This window comes from Leiobunum rupestre, chromosome 11 (genome assembly GCF_980474605.1).
Source record: "Leiobunum rupestre chromosome 11, qqLeiRupe1.1.hap1, whole genome shotgun sequence".
Classification (NCBI taxonomy): domain Eukaryota; kingdom Metazoa; phylum Arthropoda; class Arachnida; order Opiliones; family Sclerosomatidae; genus Leiobunum; species Leiobunum rupestre.
Genome location: NC_143394.1, coordinates 49,790,797 through 49,815,800, shown reverse-complemented (window position 1 = coordinate 49,815,800; position 25,004 = coordinate 49,790,797). Strand labels below are relative to the sequence as shown.

Sequence of the window (25,004 nt, the reverse complement as noted above, 5' to 3'; positions counted from 1 at the left end):
ACAAAATACCATTTTCGTTTTTCGTTTTATAACTAATTCTGGAACCAAAGAAACACAAACTATAACCTTAAATGTGGATTTTTACGGTACTGCCATTAGGTTTTTGATATTTTAACAATTACTTTTTCTTTAACTCAATAAATGTCAAGAAAAGGTGTTCCCCATTTCGTGAAATCAGGTACCGCTTTGGAAATTTTCGCGTCGCTACTGCCAGGTGACTCTATAAATATCCTTTTTATGATACGCTCCTAATGGATTTTAAGGCCCCTTCTGAACCTATTTCTTATCCCATTTTTTTTCGTTTATAGATTCTTAGTTTTCTTACGTAGACGAAAAGGCTGGACACCCTACCGAGAATTTAAATTTTGTTCGAGTAAATTATTATTTCGAATGTTTAAGACGTAGAAATAATTGATTTCTTATTTTAATTCGGTTTATTTTTATAGTAATAGTATTGGATTGTCGGGTTGTAAATTAAGGTGTTTTTTGTTCCGCGTTAAGGCGTCTGGTTAAGCTGTAAATTATATTCAAACATATCCGCGTGGACGCTACGGGGGATGGCCTACGCTAAGTCAACATTTCCTTTGGGCAATCATAGATATATATTTCATTCGGGTTTTTGTCCAGCCAATTGATAAAATTAAGGACCTATAGTTTGGGATATTATATCTGACCCCTCCGCCTACTATATTTCGATATTTTGTCTCGCGCCTTTACTTAGTTACGGGAGCAATGTATGCTTTAAGGGGTGCCGTAATAGTTGGAGTAAACTTTGGATTATATTTGCTAAATTTCTCAATTTATGTTTATGTTTCAATATCGCGCTCCACTATCCTAGTCACAGCGTACTTAATATCGAAATATTACTAGCTCCATCTTTCGAGATGAAGCTGAACCACTATTTTGCGGACCACAGTTCGTTCAGTCAGTGGCGGACTGGGTCTAATATTTTGGGCTGTCAGAAGACAAAGGGCCCCAGCTTAAACAACTATAACGCTATCATGTTTGAGGGGCCCACTTCATGAACGGTCCGTAGGGCCCACCTGCCATCTGGCAGGTTCAGTCTATGGCCAGTCCGCCACTGCGTTCAGATAGTCTCTAGAGCATTGGTTTAGGTTCCGAGAATTCGCAGCGCGGCCATCTTTGTTTGTGTCAAGAGTCTTTTAAAATAAGTAAAAAAAAGATGAGTTGGGGCTCCGCCAGAATTAGGTGGATAATTTAGGGTTCCATGAAAAAAATTCAGTATTAATTAAAGTAGTTTTTTTTATGTATTTCAGTATTAATTAAAGTAATTTTTTTTATGTATTTCAGTATTAATTAAAGTAATTTTTTAATGTATTTCAGTATTAATTAAAGTATTTTTTAATGTATTTCAGTATTAATTAAAGTAGTTTTTTATGTATTTCAGTATTAATTAAAGTAATTTTTTATGTATTTCAGTATTAATTAAAGTAATTTTTTATGTATTTCAGTATTAATTAAAGTATTTTTTTATGTATTTCAGTATTAATTAAAGTAGTTTTTTATGTATTTCAGTATTAATTAAAGTAATTTTTTATGTATTTCAGTATTAATTAAAGTAATTTTTTATGTATTTCAGTATTAATTAAAGTATTTTTTTATGTATTTCAGTATTAATTAAAGTTATTTTTTATGTATTTCAGTATTAATTAAAGTATTTTTTTTATATATTTCAGTATTAGTCAAAGTTATTTTTATACGTATTTGAACCAGTCGCAATGCCTGATGACCAGTGGTGGATAAGGGTTTTTAAGGGGGGGGGGGGAGTTGACCTAAGCGCTCTAAAATTTTTATTTTTTTTACTAGTGTCGACGCAAAATGATTTTGTAATAAACCAGTTTATAAAACGTAATTTTCGGCGTACAAATTATAAAGAATTTTACAATTACGGCGGCGTGTAAAAATAGTCTTCGTTTATGGCGAACCGCTACGAATATCTGCGGCGTCAAGGCCTTACTGGACATAAATGGAACCACGACGCTATTTTATGAATATCCGTTCACAGTGTTTTCCCCGTTGTTTCAATTATATTTGGCCGGTCGCTACGATCTTGTTTTTGGACGGCGGGAGGCGGTGAAATGAACCAATGAAAAGCTGTCTTAGGAATCCGCAGATGGCGAAGAGAGGTGTGAGGTTCGGGGAGAGAGGCAGAGCGGTGGCGCTATAAAAGCTCTTCCTCACAAACTAACTTCCTCCAGAACTTGCGAACTTCAGGATCGAGGCGTTCCGCTTTACTTTACTGCCTCACTTTTTAAACGCTTTAGTTTTCTCATCCTCAAGTCGAGACGAATAGAAAAAAAGACACTTTGAACTTTTAGTCCCTGAAATTAGAATTTATCTCTCGAGTTCACGGAGAATCTTTTGGTCCCTCAATTTCACTAAAAGCACCGGGTAATTTTCTTACATTCGTCATTTTTGGAAATTTTCGCCTTAAAATTAATTTAATTTCGCATTTAGGTTTGCGGGTTTCTTACCACTAACAGGTATGTATCGCTATTTTATCATTACCCGTCATCTTACGCTGGTTTTCGTTTTATATCGTTGCCAACATTGTTTCCAACGGGGTTTCTAATTTAAAAATGTTTTAATTTAATTTCTTTCTCGAAAATGTGTAAAATTTATACACTGATTTTAGAGATAAATTCTATATAGTAGAGGGTTGAGCCATTGGCGTAACTAGTAGGGGTACACGCGAGTCGTACAAATAAAATTTTAATTCAATCTTAAATCGCCACTGGGTTAACATAAAACATTTTTTTACATTTCAATATAGTTTCTAATAAACATTTAATGTCTAAAAAAGCGGTTTTAGACAAATATGACTTAGATTTGTAATAACTATTATAAATTTAATTATTTTAAATTAATAAATTAATTTTTATTAAATCCACTTTTGCTTCCACTGGTAAAATGTAATTTTCCCTTTTCAGGGTAGTAATTAGGTTAGGTAAATGATCTTTTACTTTTAAATAATATTTTTGAAATAAAAAAATATACTTTACTTTGGTTTATGCTGAAATGTATAAAAAATAACTTTTCTTAAGGTAAAAAGTTACTTTGGTTAATATTGAAATATAAAATAATAACTTAATTTAGTTAATATAATGATATATATGATTTCTACTGAAATATATAAAATTCTTTGGTTGATACTGAAATATATAAAATTCTTGGGTGATACTGAGGTATATAAAATTCTTAGGTAATACTGAAATATATAAAATTCTTGGGTAATACTGAAATATATAAAATTCTTGGGTAATACTGAAATATATAAAATTCTTGGGTAATACTGAAATATATCAGAAATAACTTTGGCTAATACTCAAATATATAATTAAAAAAATGGGCTTTGGTTAATGCTGAAATATAAAAAAATAACTTTGGCTAATGCTGAAATATATCAAAAATAACTTTGGCTAATACTGAAATATATAATTAAAAAATGGGTTTTTGTTAATACCAAGATTAATGCTGAAATATATAAAATAATAACTTCGGTTAATACTGAAATGTATAAAATTCTTGGGTAATACTGAAATATATAAAATTCTTGGGTAATACTGAAATATATAAAATTCTTGGGTAATACTGAAATATATCAGAAATAACTTTGGCTAATACTCAAATATATAATTAAAAAAATGGGTTTTGGTTAATGCTGAAATATAAAAAAATAACTTTGGCTAATGCTGAAATATAAAAAAATAACTTTGGCTAATGCTGAAATATATCAAAAATAACTAATACTGAAATATATAATTAAAAAATGGGTTTTGGTTAATACCAAGATTAATGCTGAAATATATAAAATAATAACTTCGGTTAATACTGAAATGTATAAAAAATTAACTTTGGCTAATACTGAAATATATAAAAAATAACTTCGGCTAATACTGAAATATATAAAAAATAACTTCGGCTAATACTGAAATATATAAAAAATAACTTCGGCTAATACTGAAATATATAAAAAATAACTTCGGCTAATACTGAAATATATAAAAAAAATACTTTGGCTAATTCAGAAATATATAAAAATTAACTTTGGTTAATAATTAAATATATAAAAAAATTACTTTGGCTAATACTGAAATATATAAAAAAATACTTTGGCTAATTCAGAAATATATAAAAATTAACTTTGGTTAATAATTAAATATATAAAAAAATTACTTTGTCTAATACTGAAATACATAAAAAATTAACTTTGGCTAATACTGAAATATATAAAAAATAACTTTGGCTAATACTGAAATATATAAAAAAAAATACTTTGGCTAATTCAGAAATATATAAAAATTATCTTTGGTTAATAATTAAATATATAAAAAAATAACTTGGGCTAATACTGAAATATATAAAAAAATACTTTGGCTAATTCAGAAATACATAAAAAATAACTTTGTCTAATACTGAAATACATAAAAAATTACTTTGGCTAATACTGAAATATATAAAAAAATTAACTTTGGTTAACAATGAAATACATAAAATTCTTTAGTTAATATTGAAATATATAAAATTCTTTAGTTATTACTGAAATATATAAAAAATAACTTTAGTTTATACTGAAATATATAAAATTAACTTTGGCTAATACTGAAATATATAAAAAAATTAACTTTGGCTAATACTGAAATATATAAAAAAATTAACTTTGGTTAACAATGAAATACATAAAATTCTTTAGTTAATATTGAAATACATAAAATTCTTTAGTTAATATTGAAATACATAAAATTCTTTAGTTAATATTGAAATATATAAAATTCTTTAGTTATTACTGAAATATATAAAAAATAACTTTAGTTTATACTGAAATATATAAAATTAACTTTGGCTAATACTGAAATATATAAAATTAACTTTGGCTAATACTGAAATATATAAAATTAACTTTGGCTAATACTGAAATATAAAATTAACTTTGGTTAATATTGAAATACATTAAAAATAACTTTGGCTAATACTGAAATATAAAATTTACTTGGTTAATACTGAAATAATAAAATTCTTGGGTTAATACTGAAATTAATAAAATTATTGGGTTAAAAATTAAATATTAAAAAAATGGTTTAATTCTTAATTATGTAAAAAAAACTACCTTGTTTAAGGGCAAATCCGGCGCTCGAAAACCGGTTTGTTCTGAAAAGGGCATAATAAGGCCACACGTCTGGTAGTAGGCTTTTCCTCGGATACGTGTAGGGTTAAGTTAACGAAATAACGCGGTTTTTCGGTGTATACTGTAGTAATTTCTGGTTTTAATTTAATTTTCTCGGGATGGTAACTGTCAAATATAAGCGAGTCTTTTCATCGCGCCGTCGCAGCCGTGAGCGCCGGGAAATTTAGCCGCGTCAATCAAAGGTTATTCGCGCGCAAACAAATTAAGCTCCCCGAAATTCTTATATAAATTCTATAAACCTGATAGAAAACGTATCGAACTATAGAATGAAACGCCCGCGGGTAGGGTTACGTTTATAAACTTTACCCAGCCGCCCACCATTATCCAAACAGTCAGTCAATTATATCGATTTAATTTCGCGAAACTATATTTTAGTCTATAAACGTATATTTATAGCTATCGCGTATTTTCACAAATATTGACGCATCCTAAATTATTCAGTTCAAGCGATTCCCTCGTAAATTCCGCTCCTTCGGCCGATTGCATTTTTAATCGAGCCTAACGTGTCCGGTGTTTCCAAGTGCATACATCTCCCGGGACGCTGTTTAAATTACAACCTTATTAATTATTTGGGAACCCATCCTGGTCGAATTTCAATTTAAAATTCGTAGATTCCTCGATTCGATTTTTAAAGTTGTCTTTCGATTAATTCGTAATTCGATTCCCCTCTAGACGAGAACCTGGAATTCTTTGGCGACTCGCTCTTTGTTAGAATTATTCATTAGTTTCATAAATTCCACGCTTAATTGGATAACAAGCCCCGATAAGATAATTTGAAACTATTTTTCTCAGTATTTTAAAGAAGATTTTATCGTTTGGAGCGATGTGTACAAGATTGACGTGGTTAGGACCAAAGTCGAGGTATTTCGCGAATTTAAAAAGAGTTTTCAATTAAAGTGTTAGAAATCAGTCCGGCAATTTTTGTTTTTACAAACGGATCAAGTTTTCTTTTCTTTGGTATTTAAAACGGTTTTGCCTGGAAGAAGATGGGTGCGCTAGGATGGACGCTGTTCGAGGAAGACAGGAAACTGGCGTATCCAGTTTCCGTTCCCTTTTCCGAACGTTATTTATTTAAAAGAAAGTGCCCTATATTCATTTTTCTAAAAGGTGCATTTTAAGGAAAAGGGAAGACTGGAATTAGGACAGAATTGTTTTATGAGAGTGCGCATTTTAGGTTTTTTCCGGATTAATACGTACATAGATACATACATACAGGATGTTTCAAAAGGTTCTGCAAAATTTTAAGGAGTCGTAGGGGGTGAGTTGAGAAGTATGTCATTTTTTTCCCTACTTTCCTACGATGAGTTAAAAGAGCGCCAGAGAGCCTACTAGCCCCTGGAAGTAGGCTGCAACCAGCGCAAAACTAAGCAGCAGGGACTTTAAATACAGTTTAAAGGCCTAGGTTTTTTTCTGCCTATCCCCCTTTAAATTAACTTAGTGGAGCGCAAATACCCTGGTGGTAGGCCAACCGCTGAACATTTTGCCCTAATTTAAAGGCGGACAGACGGAAGAAAACCTAGGCCTTTAAGTTTACTTTTTACGCTGGTGACCTCGATTTGTTTACAAAGTCATTTTTTACCTATCACACGAACCCAAACCTTAATGTTCGCATTTCCCTGCTGCTTGGTATTGCGCTTGTTGCAGCCTACTTCCAGGGGCTAGTAGTCCACACTTTGAAGCTCTCTGGTGCTTTTTTAACTTATCGTAGGAAAATGGGGAAAAAACAGGCATACTTCTCAACTCACCCCCTACAACTCCTTCAAATTTTTGTATAACCTTTTGAAACACCCTGTATACTTACAGGAGACTACCCGAGGTGTAACGCACCGATTTGGTTCAATATCGGGGGTTTGGTAGACCTTCATGTAACTTGAAAAACCCTAAAGGGAAATGCCTCCATAGGCAACCGTTTTGCCACGGCAGCCTAAAATGTTTTGGACAAGACAAAATGGAAATGTTCCCAATATATTAGACTAATCATGGAATGAAAACTTTTTTTATTTTTTTTCGGAAAAATACGGAAACTTTCAGTAAAAAAGGCCTCGGTCATTTTCCGCGGAAAATGATTCCGACTTACAACACTACATATACTTCAGCTAATGAGGACAAGATGGTACAATTAACTCTTTGACTACCAGCTTAGGTTGATGGCGATAAATTAGTAAAGAAAATTAGTAAATCCTTCGGTTGTTTATATATTTAATAATGCGTCATTATTTCGCCGAAATAATCGTTATTTTCCATTATTCTAATTTTCCACAAGTCTTGGTTACAAACAAAGTTTTAGGGCGATACGTTTTTAGGACCAGGAGTATTATAACATATCAATCTTAGCCTTCTCTATTTGAGTTTTTATTAAACACCAAACAAAATATTGCCTTTTTTTAGCAGTTTCGTATTTAACTTTTTTCTGCCGAAACTAATTCTATCATAGCATAGCTCAAAATCAAGTGGAGCCCCTAAAATTTGAAATGGAGCCCCATTTGAGAATTGGCAGAATTTATCAAGTCCCATTTTTAAGTTGCTTGAAAAGACCAGTAATTTTGTGACGGTATCCGGCTCCGATACAACTTAAACAAAGGGGAAGATCATTTAACAGTGGTAACGCCATTAGAGGACAATATTTGAATACTCGACGTCTTACCAGATGGCACCACTTGTGTGCAACGTAGACATTTTTTTTATGTAAATAAAAAAATGCATTTTTTCCACATTTCTTTTTATGCAAAATTTTTCCTGAATTGAACTTTTGTTCACAGTATAAAGTTGTTTTGGTAATATATCAGTATTTATTCCCTTCCAGTCAAAATGTTTCCATTGGTGCCATCTAGTATTAAAATTGAACTTCTAAGAACCTAGAATATGAATAATAAACGGGGCTGATTCCCGCGGCACCACCATAGATCTAAGTTACATCGCGACTTTTATTGTCATTATTCCAGATGGTGTAAGGTTTTTAAGGAATTCGTCATAGATTTTATGGACGGAAATATTCCTAACCCTTGCTCATAGATTTTAATTCACCAAGGCGGGGGGAAGATGGCGACAAAATGCGAGTCGTGGCCTTATCGTGGAGTGAATTAAATCTGAGAGAGGGGGGTTACATACAGGGAAAGGAAAAAAAATAAAAAAAGAGGGGGAGATTCGAATTCAGAATGGAAACCCTTTGTCGTTAATCAATCACAAAATCTTTATTTAACACTCAAATTTATAAATAACACTAAAATACAAAAACAATGAACAAAATTGCGGGGGGAACTGAGGGGATAATCTTACTTCGCTTCTAGTGATGGTTAGGCCATCTCTACTATGGTTCTTTTAGCTTTTTCCAATATAAGAGGGGAATTTAAACACTAAAAATACACTCTTTGACCTTAAATTTGTTAATGAAACTATCTCTTACTATTTTCTATGGGATCAGTTCCGGTATCCCTACTCTCAGGCATCTTGGTTTCAAAGGATGGAGGGGGCAGAAACAAATATACACTTACACTAAATAATAATAAACACTACAATTAAATACTACAATTAAAGATTCTACAATTAAACAATGACAATAATTAACTCAAAATAATAACAACGGCGAGGGCACAACCCGAACGGAAAAAGTAATCCGAACTGTATAAATACAAGAAGCAGAATGAACTCTCAACCTCGAGGGGACCTGTCTTAAATCCTTTTCTCGGACAATAGCGAGGGATTAAGCTTTCTTTTCTAAAACTTTTTCTCTACTTTTCACTGGCTACTTCGTATTTCGACCCTGGGTACTCTACAAGGGGGGGGGGGTTATGATGGAAATTCTACTCATCACTTGGTTTCGGTGTCCTCCGCTACGTTGTCGTCTCTCCGTTTACGGGTTTTCTCTTTCCTCGGTTTACGTAAGATGCCCGACACACGCACTTCACAGAACGGGACGTCTTTGGGGATTGCTTGTTTACGCGTTTCTTTATTCACACTTTTCTTTAATTCTCTTTATTTACTCGTCTACGGTTTGGCGGCCGGATTGCGGGTTTCTTCCTATATTATTTTACTTCACAAGCTGACGGGGGCGTAGGTACTTCGGGTTTCGGTCTGAAATGTCCGGCTAGGCTAGGGAATCGGTCTCGGTCATCTGGCTGTCTTCTCTCGGAATGGCTAGATATTGGGTGATCAACAGGTGATTCGAGGGTGTCGAGGGCATTACGCTTCTCAGACCCATTACTGCTTGGCTTATGTTCTTCCGATCGGAATGTCCTGGCTGTGGGTCATCTAGGCAATCATGGAGCGTTGTTCCGATCATGTGGTTTGCATTGAGGGTTAATTAATATTTAAGCGCGACTTCATCGCACATTATTTTATATTTATTTCGACATGGTTCTTCTCTTGCCCGAGAAGCAGAGTTCTGTCAAGTTCTGTCCAGGTCTGCCAAAGCAGAGTTCTATCCGTTCTGTACCATTCTCTCAAGCTCTCTCAACTTCTTTCTTTGGGGCCCTGTCTCTTGGTTTTGTTCGGATTATGGGGGGGCGGGGTTGAAACAAAAAGCAACTGGTGACCTCCCATTTTACCTAGGTCATTGGTGTATTTAAGACTCGTGTCTAGTCATGCGGTGGTGACGTTGTCCGATTTACGAAAGTTCGCTTGGGATTGCGGGGGGGAAATGCCAGAGAGTCTCGAGGTTCCCGATTTTCTGTCTCCAAGCGGAAACGTCCGGGCGCCCTCTTGACCCTATGGCGGCAACCTTGGAAAACGTCCGCTTTTCTTGGGATCTTGCTACCTGATAGTTAATATGAAGCTTGTGGACTTAAAATGACTTCATGGGATCGCTGTAAGCTGAGGGAGCTTTACTGGTTTAGTTCGGAAAGTTTTAGGGAAATCTGGGCTGGGAAAGTTTGCTTAATGTATTGCACCATGGTCTTGTGACCGAAATAAAAACACTTTAATTAGCGAGGGATTAATTTTAGCGTTGCCGAAGGCAGGGATTTAGTTTATAATTTATATTGAGAGAATGGTTTAATTAATTATCTTAATTTTATATTTTATCGTGGGGTTTGATCGAGTTCTATAAGGCTTATAAACACTAATTAATTTGTATGTATGGTTCAAAAGTTATTTAAGTTTTTAGTTTATCATTAAATTAAATTTATATTTAACACGGGGATTAGTTTCATTAAATAGAGCTCGGAATTCTAAGAAATTTGATGTATGGGGCTTTACGAATACTTAACAAAAACTGTAAATTTAGAGGGTCAAGAGTGCGGGGAAAACGTAATAACAAAAGTAAATAAAACACAGAAAAAGTAAAAAAAAATAAGTATACGGGGGAAAATGAACCTGAAGGGTTACAATGGTTACTATGCCACGCCAGCCAACGGCTCCATACCATTACAAATTAGCATTCACCTCCGCGAGCTTAGTTGATTATTATATTTATTATTATTAAAAGGACTTAACTCTAAATGCTTATTGACCTGTAAGCAATTTGCAAATTTCAAAATCGCGCGAGCGTAAGACTCAAAATGTAGCGAGTGTATGGATTCGCCCAAGGGTGGTAAGATGTTTAACTGCCTGTTTTTTTCTTATTTTAAACATGAATTCGGTATCGGCATACGCGTAAAACCAATTTAGAAAAGCGATATCAAACAAAACTACCTTTTTAAAAATATATACCTATATAATGTTATTTAAATTACAAGTTTTAATATCCACGAGAGAAATCGTATGTTTACGCGAATCTCCGGGGATTTGACGGCTTCTGATGGGGCCCAAACTAGCGAAGATATGGGCGTACACTAGTCCAACTTTAAATCAATGTCCTTTCAGCCGTAGATTTCAGTGAAGTGTAGGGCGCGGTACCTTCAATGACTCCCTTGGTTGATCATCGTGTTAAATTAGAGCAACAACCGTGCCGATATACCGAAAATATTTTGAATCTTCTTAATCTGATTTATATAGCTTTCAAATCCTTCGAAATTATAGATTTCCATCCGCGGTGGTTTCGCGGGTTGTAAAGATGTATTCGTGGGAGGGCAAAAGGGAATTGGAATCCTTGTAATACGCTGTCACGTTCTCGAAGGCGTGAAAAGTAAAAAATTGAGCCGTTACATTTCGGCTTTCTCGTTATTTCGGAAGCTATAGCTCCCCGGTGAGCGGATAAAGACTATAGCTACTAAATATATCAAAATGAGCGTGCCCATTTTTACGAGTAATAGCCCCATTTGGATTGTTTGGGGAATATTTTATCGGCCATTTCTTGTGAGAGAACGGGCTCTTTTTGAAGAATGTACCTAATTCGCAAATTGGACCTTAAAATTTGGAACCATTATATCTTGTTCCATAGAAACTTGTTGAGGTTCACGGTAATAGTTAGTGTAGGGAGCTGTTGGCCCGCGTGGCATGCGTTGTAACCCGGCCACCTGAATTAAAGGCTTCAAAAGTCGCTCGATGACTTAGGCCTAAGGTGGTGCCTTGGGTATTAGCCTAGCTGATTATAATTATTATTGTTAATACGAACAGTTTTCTCTGTAGTAAATTTTTGTATACCTAATCTAACTGGTTCGTTATTAATTTAAATTATTTAACTCGTAATTTAAGTTTGTAATTAGTTCGTATTGATTTAGAGTTGATTAAAAATAAACTTGTAATCTTTTCAATCGAGAGTGAATCAAAGGTGATTCTTTATTTATATATTTTCGAGATTTCCATCAAAAGTAAAAAGCTTTTCGTGTCAGTCGTTCGAAAAAAATCGAGTGAAAAAAAATCAATGTTTTATTTCGTAGAATGTATAGACGCAGTATTTGCCTTTTTGTAGGATTTTGCGTAATTTGGACGGAAATAATTTTTCAAAGGTCAAATAAAAGAATTTTTATTGCTATTGTCCGATATTGGGACCACTTTTTTTTTTTATAAAGAACACGTTTAAGTAACTAAGAACTATAAACATATTAAATGCTGGTACCATGAAGTTATACTTCCCAATCTGAGTTATTTGACTGATGCCCTCTAGCGTCCGAATTTAGTCTTTTTATAGAAGTTATTTTGATATTGAAGATGCCAGTAACATTAAGATGAAATAAGCCTAAATTTGATTTTGATAAATTCATCCGAACAGAAACGTGCCTCGTCGTGTACCCTACTGTAGCCAATTATTTTAAATTACGCTAGATAGCCTAAAATATCTTCATAATGTATGTGGTCAAAAAGGCTTAACGGTCTAGCCTCGCACACTGAGATTTTAAGACATCGACTTAAATTTTGTTACCAATGAATTCACACTTTATAAAAAATATAGGCTTCGAGCTTAGGAAATATAGCGCCATCTGCCTTAATATCCGTGAACTAAATATGTGAAGAAATTGCAGATAAATTTTTAATTTCAATGCTTTTCGGTTGAAACTTTCAGCTGTTGCGCAGAGATAATTTTCAAAGAGCAGACAGCTTTCATATATTCGGTTTAACCACGGCCAACTTCGATCTCTCGCGCTACAGCGGCCATCTTATTCGTTGACGTTTCTGTGTTAACCTATGAGCAAAAGATGTGTATGACGTCAGCGCCCCTAGCGGATTATTATTTTTAGTATAGTTTTTACATTGAAGTCAATATAACAACCGAGCGTGGCGCTGAACTCCTACACGTTATAGTACAGTTTATAGGGGGAAAATCCTTGCTCGCGGAAAGTAACGGGGCCTTCTTGTTTTGATGGGAAAGGCCACCTTCCACTATGCTTCCATTAGCTTTCCCACCAAAGAGCCTATGAATTCATCCGTAGCCTTTAACTGTACTATTGCGTTATCCCATTTTAACAAGTTGAGCAAGCATATCTGACTTTATAATACCGCCTATTTCGACCTTGGAGTAGAAAAGTTGACTGGAGGGGAAATTCCCATATCGGTAGCATTGAGTGTCTTCCCCCATCAATTCGGCCTAAGCCCTCCCAGCATGCACTGCGTTTTTGGTAGGGGCCCACGATTTACCTTACTCTAGCGACGAAAAAGAGAAGTATTTCCAAGGGTGTTGTGAATATTTGATCTTGATTTTATAGAACCAAGGCCGAACAAACCGTTAAAGGTTTGAATGACAAATTTGTAACAATCAAAATCATGTTTTAAAGACGGTATTATATAGTTTAGCCATTGACAGTTAGAATTGTTCATAATGAAAAAGTACTGCTGTTATAAAAATTGCAAATGTGATTCAATTAATAATTTTAATTTATAAAAGAGAAAAAAACTTGTTAGGCCTTGGTTTATATTACAATATTAGATAATAGAACAAATAGTTAAATTTTTTAAAAAAAGACTGATACTTCATGGAGTTTTAAAATATTTTATTTATTTACAAATATTAGAAGCTTTCGGACCGTGGTCCTTCCTCAGCTAGTCAATTATACATTTTAAATTTATTTCACAATTTCTTTTTGCAAGGTTTTGATGTTACCCCTGGTGTCAAGTAATAAAATTCCAAATTATTTTTTTAATTTAAATTAATTAAAATTTATAATAATAGAACAAAATTTACCTTCATTTTTTTTAATAATTTTTGAAAATTTGATATATGTGTGATCATGTTGGTATCCAAAAAATTTAAACTAAAACAATCCATTATAAAAAAGAACTAATACAATCGGAAATAAAAAATTCATTCTAAACTACTCCAAGCTTCAAAATTAAAGCATGGCGAATATTTACAATTTTATTTCAATAAAAACCCGAATGAGGGCTACACTAAGGTGCCCCTACCGCGGAGCAAAGGATTCTGGGTAACGTTGAGCTTACAGACTTCCCACCCTTTTTTCCCCTCCAGTCAACTTTTCTACTCCAAGTTTCGACGAATGTGTTGGCCGCTGTAGCGCGAACAGCGCGTGATCAAAGTTGGCCGTGGTTTAACACTCGTTCGGTAGGCGACGATACTTGTGACCAAAATTTTAACTACGCACGAAGCTTATAGTAATAAACATTTCCTTTCTTAGTTTTAAGTACGTTAATTTTTGAATAAAAACAGCAATTTTTCCGATCGCCGCCATTGGTCAGTAAAAGTAAACTAAAAAATATATTACCATTTTTGGATCTTCAATCAGACTGGGGAAAATATATCGCACCAGATGTAGCTACAGACAGATTTTTAGGGCGTTTCCATGCGGAGAAGTATGTGATCCTAGCAGCTGGGGGGACCTTGTAAATGTTCTTTGTTACTTTTTTACGTGACATTGTGGAAAAATCTAGTCTTTCTATACAGTGATTTCAGTATCACGTGACACGACGTCACCTATGCTTTTTCCCATAGAGAAAAAATCCCGCACAAAATGGCGGCCATAGCCAAAGCTACGAACTGAAACTACTCTAAAGTACGTTTTTCGTAAGTTCTTATTCATACCCTTTCATAAAAATAAACCGAAATTTAATTTTAATATTTACTTAGTCTTATTTAAATTAAAATATTTTCGAAAATATTTACTTTAGATTTTTAAAATTTTTGTTAGACTAAAATAAACTAAATTTGATTAAAACGTATAAGCTTTTGAAAAACGCAAATTATTATTCCAAAGTCGAATTGGTGGGAAAATTTACTTTCAAAGTTTACTTTAAGTTTTAAAACGATCCTTGGAAAACAATGCGAAATTATCTCCGATGAGTTAGAAACTCATCTCGAATGCTAATTAGTTAGTTACGTCTCAGCGTGCTTTAATAACGTTGTTTCGCGAAGATGACGAATTTTTGTATTTGTCTAAGTACCCTAGACACCTTAAAGGTACGCCCCCGCTGGCTTTCTGGCCAAACCGGCCACGAGGGGGCCTGTCCTACCGTCACCCCGTTCGTTCCAATCTACTAAAGACAAACATTCCGAATCGGAACGCCTAATAAAATTCACCATTCGAGAATATTTCTTTCGCCATCTCATTTTTGGATTCTACGTATCTTTGGTAATTTTATTCCGAAACCCTCTTTAGCTCGGTCGATTGGGGAATCCCTCGGTATGTGTTTTCGGATATAGTAAAAACATTTTAAATTCAGAAGATATCCGCGTAAATAATGTTAGTTTATTTTCTATTTTTATAAATACCTGGAGACCTTACTATAATGTCTCGCCAAATATACAATTTTTGGGCTCCTATAGGCGATAATTTAAAATACACCCAACTCGTCGGGGAATGGAGAGGTTGAGCCATCGCCAGAAAACGTGTAGTGTGGTACCATCGCGGAAGTATACCTTTGAACGGAACGAAAATGGGCCAAAAAATAGCGCGTTGATAAATGGGCGTTTACCGTTTTCTCAGCCAGTGCTCGGAGCCTTGGTCAGCATTTCAAGTGGGATTGTTATAAAAATCAGGAATTCAGATAATACTACAGACACTATCAAGCCGCGTATAGGTCAGTCCCTTTTACTTTCCCTCGAGGGGACTCGTTACAAACTCTCGCTTCAGGTTACAAAACCAAAGTTGTATTTTGATCGGTATATTTTAAGGTTTATTTTTCAAGCTAAATATGATTTATATCCCCGTAATCCCTGGGCAGTAGCGAAAACCGCGAATCCGTTATACGTTTCTAGTTTGCTTTATTATTGCGAGAGAATCTGAAGGTAGCGGAGGTTTTGATTACGAAAAAGCCATAGACAAATCGAGATTTCTCAAAGTACATTAACGCGACAAGCTTCTAGTTATCCCGGTGTTTCTAGAACTTTGGGTGCCTTCGAAGTATGAAGACTTTTTTTGTCGCACGGCCGAGCGCCCGCGAAACTGGCCCCAGCGCGCCCGATTGACTTTTGGTGGTTGCGAACAGAATCGCCGCTACCTTATCTCGAAGCTCTTCAAGATAAACATACGTTTTCTCTGGTTGGTCCCAAAGATTCTGAGCTTCGATTTCGTCCGCAGCTCGTACCACCTTTACGCCTTTCCACTCAACTGTTAATTTAGCTGACGCCTTAAGTTTCTCTTTTCCTCCGTTCTCTGGCTCATCTTGTCCCAATAAAGACGGTCTCCATCTAAATGAAGTTTCCTCTTATATCAACTTTAGTGTCTCTCTCTCTCACTCGGTAGCCTCGCAAAGTAATAACTTGCTCTTCTGTGGGGTACGTTTAAGGTTGGCTTTCATTGCTTTTCATTCATCTTTAAGTCTTTTAAAATAAACTTAAATTGATAGGGTAAAAGTCTAAAATTAATACAGGGTGTTTCAAAAGGTTATACAAAAATTTGAAGGAGGAGTTGAGAAGTATGCCTGTTTTTTCCCCATTTTCCTACGATGAGTTAAAAGAGCGCCAGAGAGCTTCAAAGTGTGACCTACTAGCCCCTGGAAGTAATCATTGGTAAAAGTCCGCGAGGCGGGGATGTGAAGGTCCAGGTACCTTTCCTGATAGAGACGTTGAGCAGCCATCCGCTAGTCCATACACGAAATGAATATCCGCCAGTTTTTCCGAAGTGAACTATATTGTTGCTATTTGAAAGTGATGATAGATAAAATAACTTCGTATATCGATGGGAAACTTCAATGGGGCAAACGGACTTTCAGCAGATTCCCCTGACATCTAGTGACTGCGCCAGCTGGCTGTGTTCTCAAGAGCGTAGAAAGTATGTAGGAATTAAAGTCGGTATTTTTGCTAATAAACTTATTTATAAAGGTAAATGCCTTCAAATATACAAGAAATAGCGTGTAAAACAAACTAGAAATCTTTACTGAATGCTATTTCTTTGTGCTTGTTTTAAATTTGCTTTCAGTACATGAAAAAAGTACTTTTAATACACCTAGCTCACTTAAGCCTTTGCAATTGGCATTGCGACATACATTCAGCCAATTTTAGTATCATTTAAATATTTTTTTAATATACCTTAACCTTGGATTAATAACAAAAGCTAAATAATTATAATTCATCATACTTTTTTTTATCCTAAGTTCGTATTAGTCATGACTTATGGAAGCCAGGGATTTTGGTTTAAAAATATAGGTTTATATTATTAATCCAAGCTGAAGCATTAAAGCAATGTTTATAGCCAAGGCTTACGCTGAGATAAGAGTAGTACGTACGGATTTCGAGTAGTGCGAACTTCACCAAATAATATTATTCGGGTGCCGCCACCAGATGTCGGACAAAATTCTGGAGTCACCTCTAAAACATAGTTTCCTATCTATATACGAAGTTTTTTTATCTATGATCACGACTTAAAATACTGTTTAGGTTTACTTTTTTACGCTGGTTACCTCGATTTGTTTACAAAGTACTTTTTTACCTATCACAAGAACTCTAACCTTAATGTTGGCATTTCCCTGCTGCTTGGTTTTGCGCTTGTTGCAGCCTAATTCCAGGGGCTAAATGGGTAAAAACAGGCATACTTCTCAACTCACCACCTACAACTCCTTCAAATTTTTGCATAACCTTTTGAAACACCCTGTATGCCACAAGTTTTCCATTTATATCTTACGAGAGAAGTAACTAGGGGGGGGGGGGCAAGGGGGCAATGCCCCTCCCTAGAATTTTGCTGGGAGGGTCAACTAATGTTATTGCCCATTTGCCCCCTCCAACGTTTTGGTCAGTTGAAATCTTCAAAAGGCTCAAATTCTCATTTTAAAAGCATATAGGGCTTGTAGAACCTAAAACTGTGTTTAAATTTCAGTCTTTTCCCGCCAATTTACATAGTAGTAAAATGTACACGTGCATTAAGAGAAGCTACACTCCATTAAAAATTCAAAACCATTATCCAGACCCCTTTTCGTTTGTATTTGCCCCCTCCAACTTCTAGAACGTTGCTACGCCCCTGGAAGTAACCATCTAGATTTTTAATAATAGTGTTGATGAAATTCATATACAGGCCCGACCAGAGAGGGGAAGCCAGTACAAATTACCGTGGCCCATGTGTTAAGTTTGCAAGTTATCTACCCATTGGTTAAAGGGGTTTTGCCCCTAGTTCTACTTGAAGAGGTTAACGGTAATAGTGAGTGTAGGGAGCTGTTTAGGCATGAAGGGCTGGCCAGCACCACCTCCAACGCATTGTAACCCGGCCACCTTAATTAAAGGCAATAAAAGTGGTTAGATGACTTGGGCCTAGGGTGGTGCCTTGGCTAATAGCCTAGCTGATTATTATTATTATTATTATTACTCCTCTACACGTTTTTAAGTAGTAGCTTAACCTGTTTTATATTATTGCTCAGTAGATATTTTACGTTTTTCACCTATTTGCGGTAATACACGCGTTAAATGTCCAACAGTGATTGAGTGTGTGCTTCCGGGATGTCCATTAGGTTTTTACTTTCTTAGGTACGCCCCTGTATACTTGTGTCACTGGTTATATTATTTCTTAAGACCTTTGCGATCCCCAACGATTACCTTTCTATGTCCGTCAGGGGCGTAGGAACGTTCTAGAAGTTGGAGGGGGCAAAGATAAACGAAAAGGGGTCTGGAGAATGGTTTTTAATTTTTAATGGAGTGTAGCTTCTCCGAATGCATGTGTACTTGTTACTACTATGTAAATTGGCGGGAAAAGACTGAAATTTAAACACAGTTGAGGTTCTATAAATTGTATATGCTTTTAAAATGATAATTTGAGTCTTTTGAAGATCTCAACTGACCAAAGGTTGGAGGGGGCAATAACATTAGTTGCCCCTCCCAGCAAAATTCTAGGGAGGGGCATTGCCCCCCCTGCCCCTCCCGGTTCCTACGCCCCTGATGTCCGTTGTCTATAATTCAACTACACAATAATCGAACCAAAACTTTTAATTTCAAAAGTATAACATAAGATTTTTACTGACAGTGACTCGCTGCTAGGTTTTAGAAATTGTTGGTACCGTATGATACGCGATGTGGCGATGAGTCAAATTACTTTAGACGTAACTAAAAGATACATAATATTAAATAAGCCTAAATAATATTTAACCAACTAAACCCTTATCCCTAGAGTAGAGGCTGTATGGCCGGCCTTTCCGGGGCCCCAAAACCGGCGGGGGCCCATGCCTTAAGACGGCCCTGATCAGGGGAGCTCTTTATACATTTCACTCTAACCTAAATGTCTATATTATAACCAGGGCCGTTTAAGCCTTTCAGTAGGCCTTAGACAAACATCTCTCATTTACCGACACTCCGGACCTTCGTAGGCCCTAACTTATCCTAAACTTTTCGTAGGCCCTAGGCACTTTGCCTAGTCTGCCTTATGGATAAGGCAGCCCTGATTATAACGTAATAGTTTTTATTTCTTCTCAATGATGGGAATATAGTTCAACGTCATTCTTGTTCTATTTCTTAGAAATGGATTGCAAAAAAAGCGTGTCAGTCCGCAGCGGCAGTTGGTGGCTCTTGGCGATCCTCATGACGTGCTTCGTCCTTCAAATATCTGGCCAACAATTCTATCCTAATGGTCGTTATGGGAGACGCAATACCATCCCCGCCCTCACTGGTAAAGAAAAAGATCCTATTCATTTAGCACTTCTTTATCTGTCTCCTTTTTTTAATTGGCGCGCGAGTGGTGGCCGCTAGTCCTTTCAATTTATAGTCCCTGAGCGGTATTTATGTTTCGTATATTTCATTCGTGGCCAAACGCCTCTATTAATTTATTAGGAAAGATCCGCCATCTCTCTCTTAACTGAATTTCCTCTCGTTTGAGGGGATCTTTCAGTGGCAGGATGGAATCGCACCGCCAAAAAAAACTAGCTCTTTTAACGAATGAAGATCAAAAAAATTATATCCTATTCTTTTCATTGTCCCCCCTGTACAAATAAAGACGATAAAATATAATTTGCTTTTTTTGCCTTCGATCTTCCGGACTTCTTTAGATAAATAAAAAAAACGTTCAAGGGTAAAATGGTTGGATTAGCCATTTATAATTAACTTTCAATGGTAAAATGGTTAGATTAGCCATTTTTAATTAACCTTCAAGGGTAAAATGTTTGGGATTAGCCATTTTTAATTAACCTTCAAGGGTAAAATGGTTGGATTAGGCATTTTTAATTAACCTTCAATGGTAAAATGGTTGGATTAGACATTTATAATTAACTTTCAAGGGTAAAATGTTTGGATTAGCCATTTTTAATTAACCTTCAAGGGTAAAATGGTTGGATTAGCCATTTTTAATTAACCTTCAATGGTAAAATGGTTGGATTAGACATTTATAATTAACTTTCAAGGGTAAAATGTTTGGATTAGCCATTTTTAATTAACCTTCAAGGGTAAAATGGTTGGATTAGCCATTTTTAATTAACCTTCAAGGGTAAAATGGTTGGATTAGCCATTTTTAATTAACCTTCAAGGGTAAAATGGTTGGATTAGACATTTATAATTAACTTTCAAGGGTAAAATGTTTGGATTAGCCATTTATAATTAACCTTCAATGGTAAAATGGTTGGATTAGACATTTATAATTAACCTTCAAGGGTAAAATGTTTGGATTAGCCATTTATAATCAACCTTCAATGGTAAAATGGTTGGATTAGACATTTATAATTAACTTTCAAGGGTAAAATGTTTGGATTAGCCATTTATAATTAACCTTCAATGGTAAAATGGTTGGATTAGACATTTATAATTAACTTTCAAGGGTAAAATGTTTGGATTAGCCATTTATAATTAACCTTCAATGGTAAAATGGTTGGATTAGACATTTATAATTAACTTTCAAGGGTAAAATGGTTGGATTAGCCTTTTATAATTAACCTTCAAGAGTAAAATGGTTTAATTCTCCATTTATAATTAACCTTCAAGGGTTAAATGATGGAATTCGCCATTTATAATTAACCTTCAAGGGTAAAATTGTTTGATTTGTCATTTAAAATTAAACTTCAAGGATAAAATGGCGGAATTTATAATTAACTTTCAAAACTTTTTAAGGCGGTTAATATTTATGAACTGTGGTTTATTATCGATTACAATTGTAATTGAGTTTATTTTTAATGTCAGGTGTAAATCGTGTGGCATCATTATCTCTCAACGGAGACCCATCAGTTAGGTGCGTCTATACCGGAATCCAAGATTTGTACAGGTGTAACAGGTAAGCATTTTTATATTTATATACTTATATCGTGGACCAATAAGCTAATGGACCAGAGTCGATAAAGATTTTGCAATTAAAAATCCGCGTACTCAAAAGCTTAAGCTATATAACATTTTATACTTTTAATTTTTTTGTCATTTTTTATGGAAACACCTATTTAATATTTATAAAAAATATATTAAAATTTTTTTGCTAGGGGGGGCTCAATTATAACTGATTAACTATTGCCTTAAAATTAATAGCGTTTTCCATTTGTCTGCTCTCGAGCTCTCTAGATCGCTCTGATCAACATTTTATGTTCCATTAGCGTTCTCGGATCTGCCCCGAGATCGCCCAAAACCGATCTGCCGATTTCGACAGATCAACGGATCGAGATCTAGATCCGAGCAAATTTTCGCGTGTTCCTTTTAGATTTTTTGGCAAAATGGCAGACCGAGACGCGAAAATTAAAATTACTAGCAGACGAAAAACAACAAAGCGCGGGAATATGTTCATGGAATGTTCCATTTGCAGTTTTACTCTAGTCGATCGGTTCGAGATCTATGACGTCAGAGGCAGATTCAGACTGAATCTTGAGCAATCAAATTCAAACGCTATTAATAAAACGTTTTTATACACTAGAGAAGAGTGAAATTAATAGCGTTTTCATTTTGATTGCTCGAGATTCACCCCAATCGCCTAGAGTCAGAACGCAAATTGAACATTCCATGAACATATTCCCGCGCTTTGTTGTTTTTTGTCTGCTGTAATTTGAAGTTTCTCGTCTTGGTCTGCCAAAAAATCTAAAAGGAACACGCAAAAATTAGCTCCGATCTCGATCGAAATCGGCAGATCAGGGGCGTGATTCTACTCTTATCGTTAGGAGATAACGAAAGAAAATTTTCGTTGGCTCCATTGAAATTATATTAGCTAACGAAAAATTATTTTCGTTGAGTAGCCCCAGTTTTGGGCAATCTCGGGGCCTCCGAGAGCGGGAAATGGAATACGCGAAACTTGATCGGAGCAGATCCGAGCACTCAAATGGAACATAAAATGCTGATCAGAACGATCTAGAGCGCTCGAGAGCAGTCAAATGTAAAGAGGTCCAATATAACATATGCCATATTTCACCTACTGATAAAAGATGGCGCTCTGCCATGGCGTAACACTTTTAACATCAGTTTTGTTGCACGCGACTCTGTTAGAAATATCTAAAAGTTTATAATATGTATTATTAAAATTGTACCGTTCGCAGATTTGAAAGAGCGTAGAGAGATATACTTGTGCTATAACTTTGTCGTCGTGTAAAAGTTTTAATTGGAGTAGGATTTCAGTAGCGCTGGCGTTGTATCGAACGTTCCCGGTGTGCGAAGCGAGGCAAAGTTTATTTAGGCCTATCGACGTGTTCCGCATAGTTGTTAGCTACGGAAAGAAAATAATATCTAGGGGCGTAATATTTCTTTGTTTTGGGCGGGTATAATTCCGCGGGGAGATGCTTCCCTGTTAATCTCTTTTTGGGCCAGAGGGCCTGCTACGACTCAGCTCGCTTGATATTGTCCCGATTCTCTCCCAGCGCGGATATTCCTAATACCTTCAACCTCGAGACAAGCGCGCCATCGCGTGTTTGTTTTTATTTGATTTCTAAGCCAGTGGTTGCTGATTCGACCTTTTTTACGCTTTTACTCTTCGTACCCTTTCTTTGGCTATTATGGCAACAATTATTCAACAATTCTCGCCTCCTACGTAGGGCTCTTCTACTAAAAATATAATCTATATTGTTGAGGGTCGTTTAATCACTTCAAAAATATATCCCGCCTCGAGGATACCTAGCTATTTTAAAAACGACTTCTTTTGTTCTAAAAGTCGCCTGTTTACGGTTTTGGGGCTCTCGAGACTTTGCTTCAAAGAAATTGCCAAGAAATAATATTTCCGCGAGCCCAGACCCGCAAGTTACCGTTTATATAGTGCTTGTTGAAATAAGCTTTTCTCTTGTACGGTATGCAACAAGTGTTCCCTTTTAACCATGTAGCTTTTTTGACATAATAAGGCTTAGCAAAAACACGATGTTAATAATAATAATAATAATCAGCTAGGCTAATAGCCAAGGCACCACCAACAAGCACCATAAACAGTCCTTGTTCTCGGAAACATTACTTGGGGATTTCCTTAAAGGAGCATTTATTTAAGCAGCTATTCATTTTTCGAATTAGTTAAAACCCTTTTGCTAAGACGTGGCCTATAAAACCAATTTCAGTAAACCAATATATATATTGAATATCGGTTTTATTCCAATAATTCAAAATTGATTTTGAAATTTTACAGTAAGATTTCCACGTTTATTAACGCTGATTTTTATATTTTGGAACTGAATCTCGAGTAGATTTAGAAATTTGAAAGTTGATTTGAGGTTTCTTAAAATCTCTTTTTTTTTCCTGGAGTGTGGGTGAGCCAAATGTCCAGGCGAGGATAACCTTTTCAGACGATGGTTATAAAAGTTTATTTTTTAACGCATATTTCATAAAAAACTTAAATTTGTTTATCGAATTGGCAAGCATCGTCTGAAATGTGAATTATATCAGGTTTAGTCAATTAAAGAGAATTTTTAAACGGGCTTTAGATGATTTCCAAGAAATTAAAGTTATCTTTGTTTAACTAAACCCAGTCCCAGTTTCGAAAAGTCGACAGTAACTCTCGCAAGAACTGAATTTAAAAAGCAGAGTCAGATCTTGCGCGCTAGAAAATCCAAGACTATTGGTTAATCGGTGGCCGATTAATTGTCTTATGACCTGTGCCATTTCCCAATCTCCATGAACCAGAAGTAACAACATTCCTTTATCCCGCCCAGGGCCGGACTGGCTAGTAGTTGGCCCCACCGGCTATGCAATCGTATGGGCCCCATTTCCCATTAATGCAAAATATTTCCGCTTTGGCCCCCAATTTGAGTTGGCCCCGATCAGACCGGCGATCGCCGGTTAGCCGCCCGGGCCAGTCCGGGCCTGATCCCGTCTTCTCTCCGCGATCGGAACTCTCTAGTCCCAAACAATTCAGGAAGGCCCTTACGACTTACCTAGACCTCTTTGTCCAGTCTCTAGCGGCTCTTTATTGGAACACTGTATAGCGTTCCTGTTTACATTCCAATTCGATATATCTATGTTACATATTTATGCGGTTTTTAAATTCTCTGTCTATCTGCTTATATATATATATATATATATATATATATATATATATATATATATATATATATATATATATATATATATATATATATATATATATATATATATATATATATATATATATATATATATTCGAGCTTCTCGTATGCATTCCGTATAGTGATTCTTGTATATACCTATTGTTTGTATTACTGTGTCTTGACGTGATATGGGTTTCGACTTTTTGTTGGGCAATAAAAAGAACTTAAGAATTTAAGAATACTTGAAACTCTTTGTTTTATTCCCTTAGGAGAGACGAATCTGGAGAAAACCACGCCATTGATTAAAAAAAGGACGATTTTTTCCAATTGGTTTCGATGAAGATTCTTTTCGAATTTTGTACTATTTTTCCTGTAATTATATTTTCTATAAATTAACGCGCAATGGCCTTTTTGAGAAAACTATGTCATACTGGCTATTTAAACTAAGGCCCGTTATTTTTGTTAATTTAAATATTTTAATCTATAATTAATTAAGGGTCCGGTTTCTAAGAGATACACAAAGTACAATCACTGAATAAATTATTTACGGTTGGTAACTCGATTCGCTAGTTACCTTCCCTGATGCTCTATATAAAATGTATAAAGTATAAAAATTGAAAGAAAATGAGAGCCGTGTCATTTTTTTCATACTTTAAGCTAAGTTCATGGGCCTAGTTAA

General features: G+C 35.3%; 1 protein-coding gene across 1 annotated transcript; it reads left to right on the top strand.

Moving 5' to 3' along the window:
* Positions 1 to 2,228: 2,228 nt before the first annotated feature.
* Positions 2,229 to 24,950, top strand: LOC149923154 (uncharacterized). Its single transcript, XM_090163469.1, has 5 exons — positions 2,229 to 2,412; positions 2,479 to 2,504; positions 19,408 to 19,557; positions 21,054 to 21,144; positions 24,595 to 24,950. Exons 3-5 carry the CDS (start codon positions 19,410 to 19,412, stop codon positions 24,629 to 24,631), a joined length of 276 nt encoding a protein of 91 aa, XP_090019595.1. The 5' UTR covers positions 2,229 to 2,412; positions 2,479 to 2,504; positions 19,408 to 19,409; the 3' UTR covers positions 24,632 to 24,950.
* The last annotated feature ends 54 nt before the right edge of the window (positions 24,951 to 25,004 follow it).

Bases quoted from the DNA above. Each gene is read 5' to 3' on its own strand.
- LOC149923154 (XM_090163469.1), top strand. From the start codon at position 19,410: ATGGATTGCAAAAAAAGCGTGTCAGTCCGCAGCGGCAGTTGGTGGCTC. The intron at 19,558-21,053 runs GTAAAGAAAAAG...TTTTAATGTCAG, and splicing joins TACCATCCCCGCCCTCACTG to GTGTAAATCGTGTGGCATCA. The intron at 21,145-24,594 runs GTAAGCATTTTT...TTATTCCCTTAG, and splicing joins GATTTGTACAGGTGTAACAG to GAGAGACGAATCTGGAGAAA.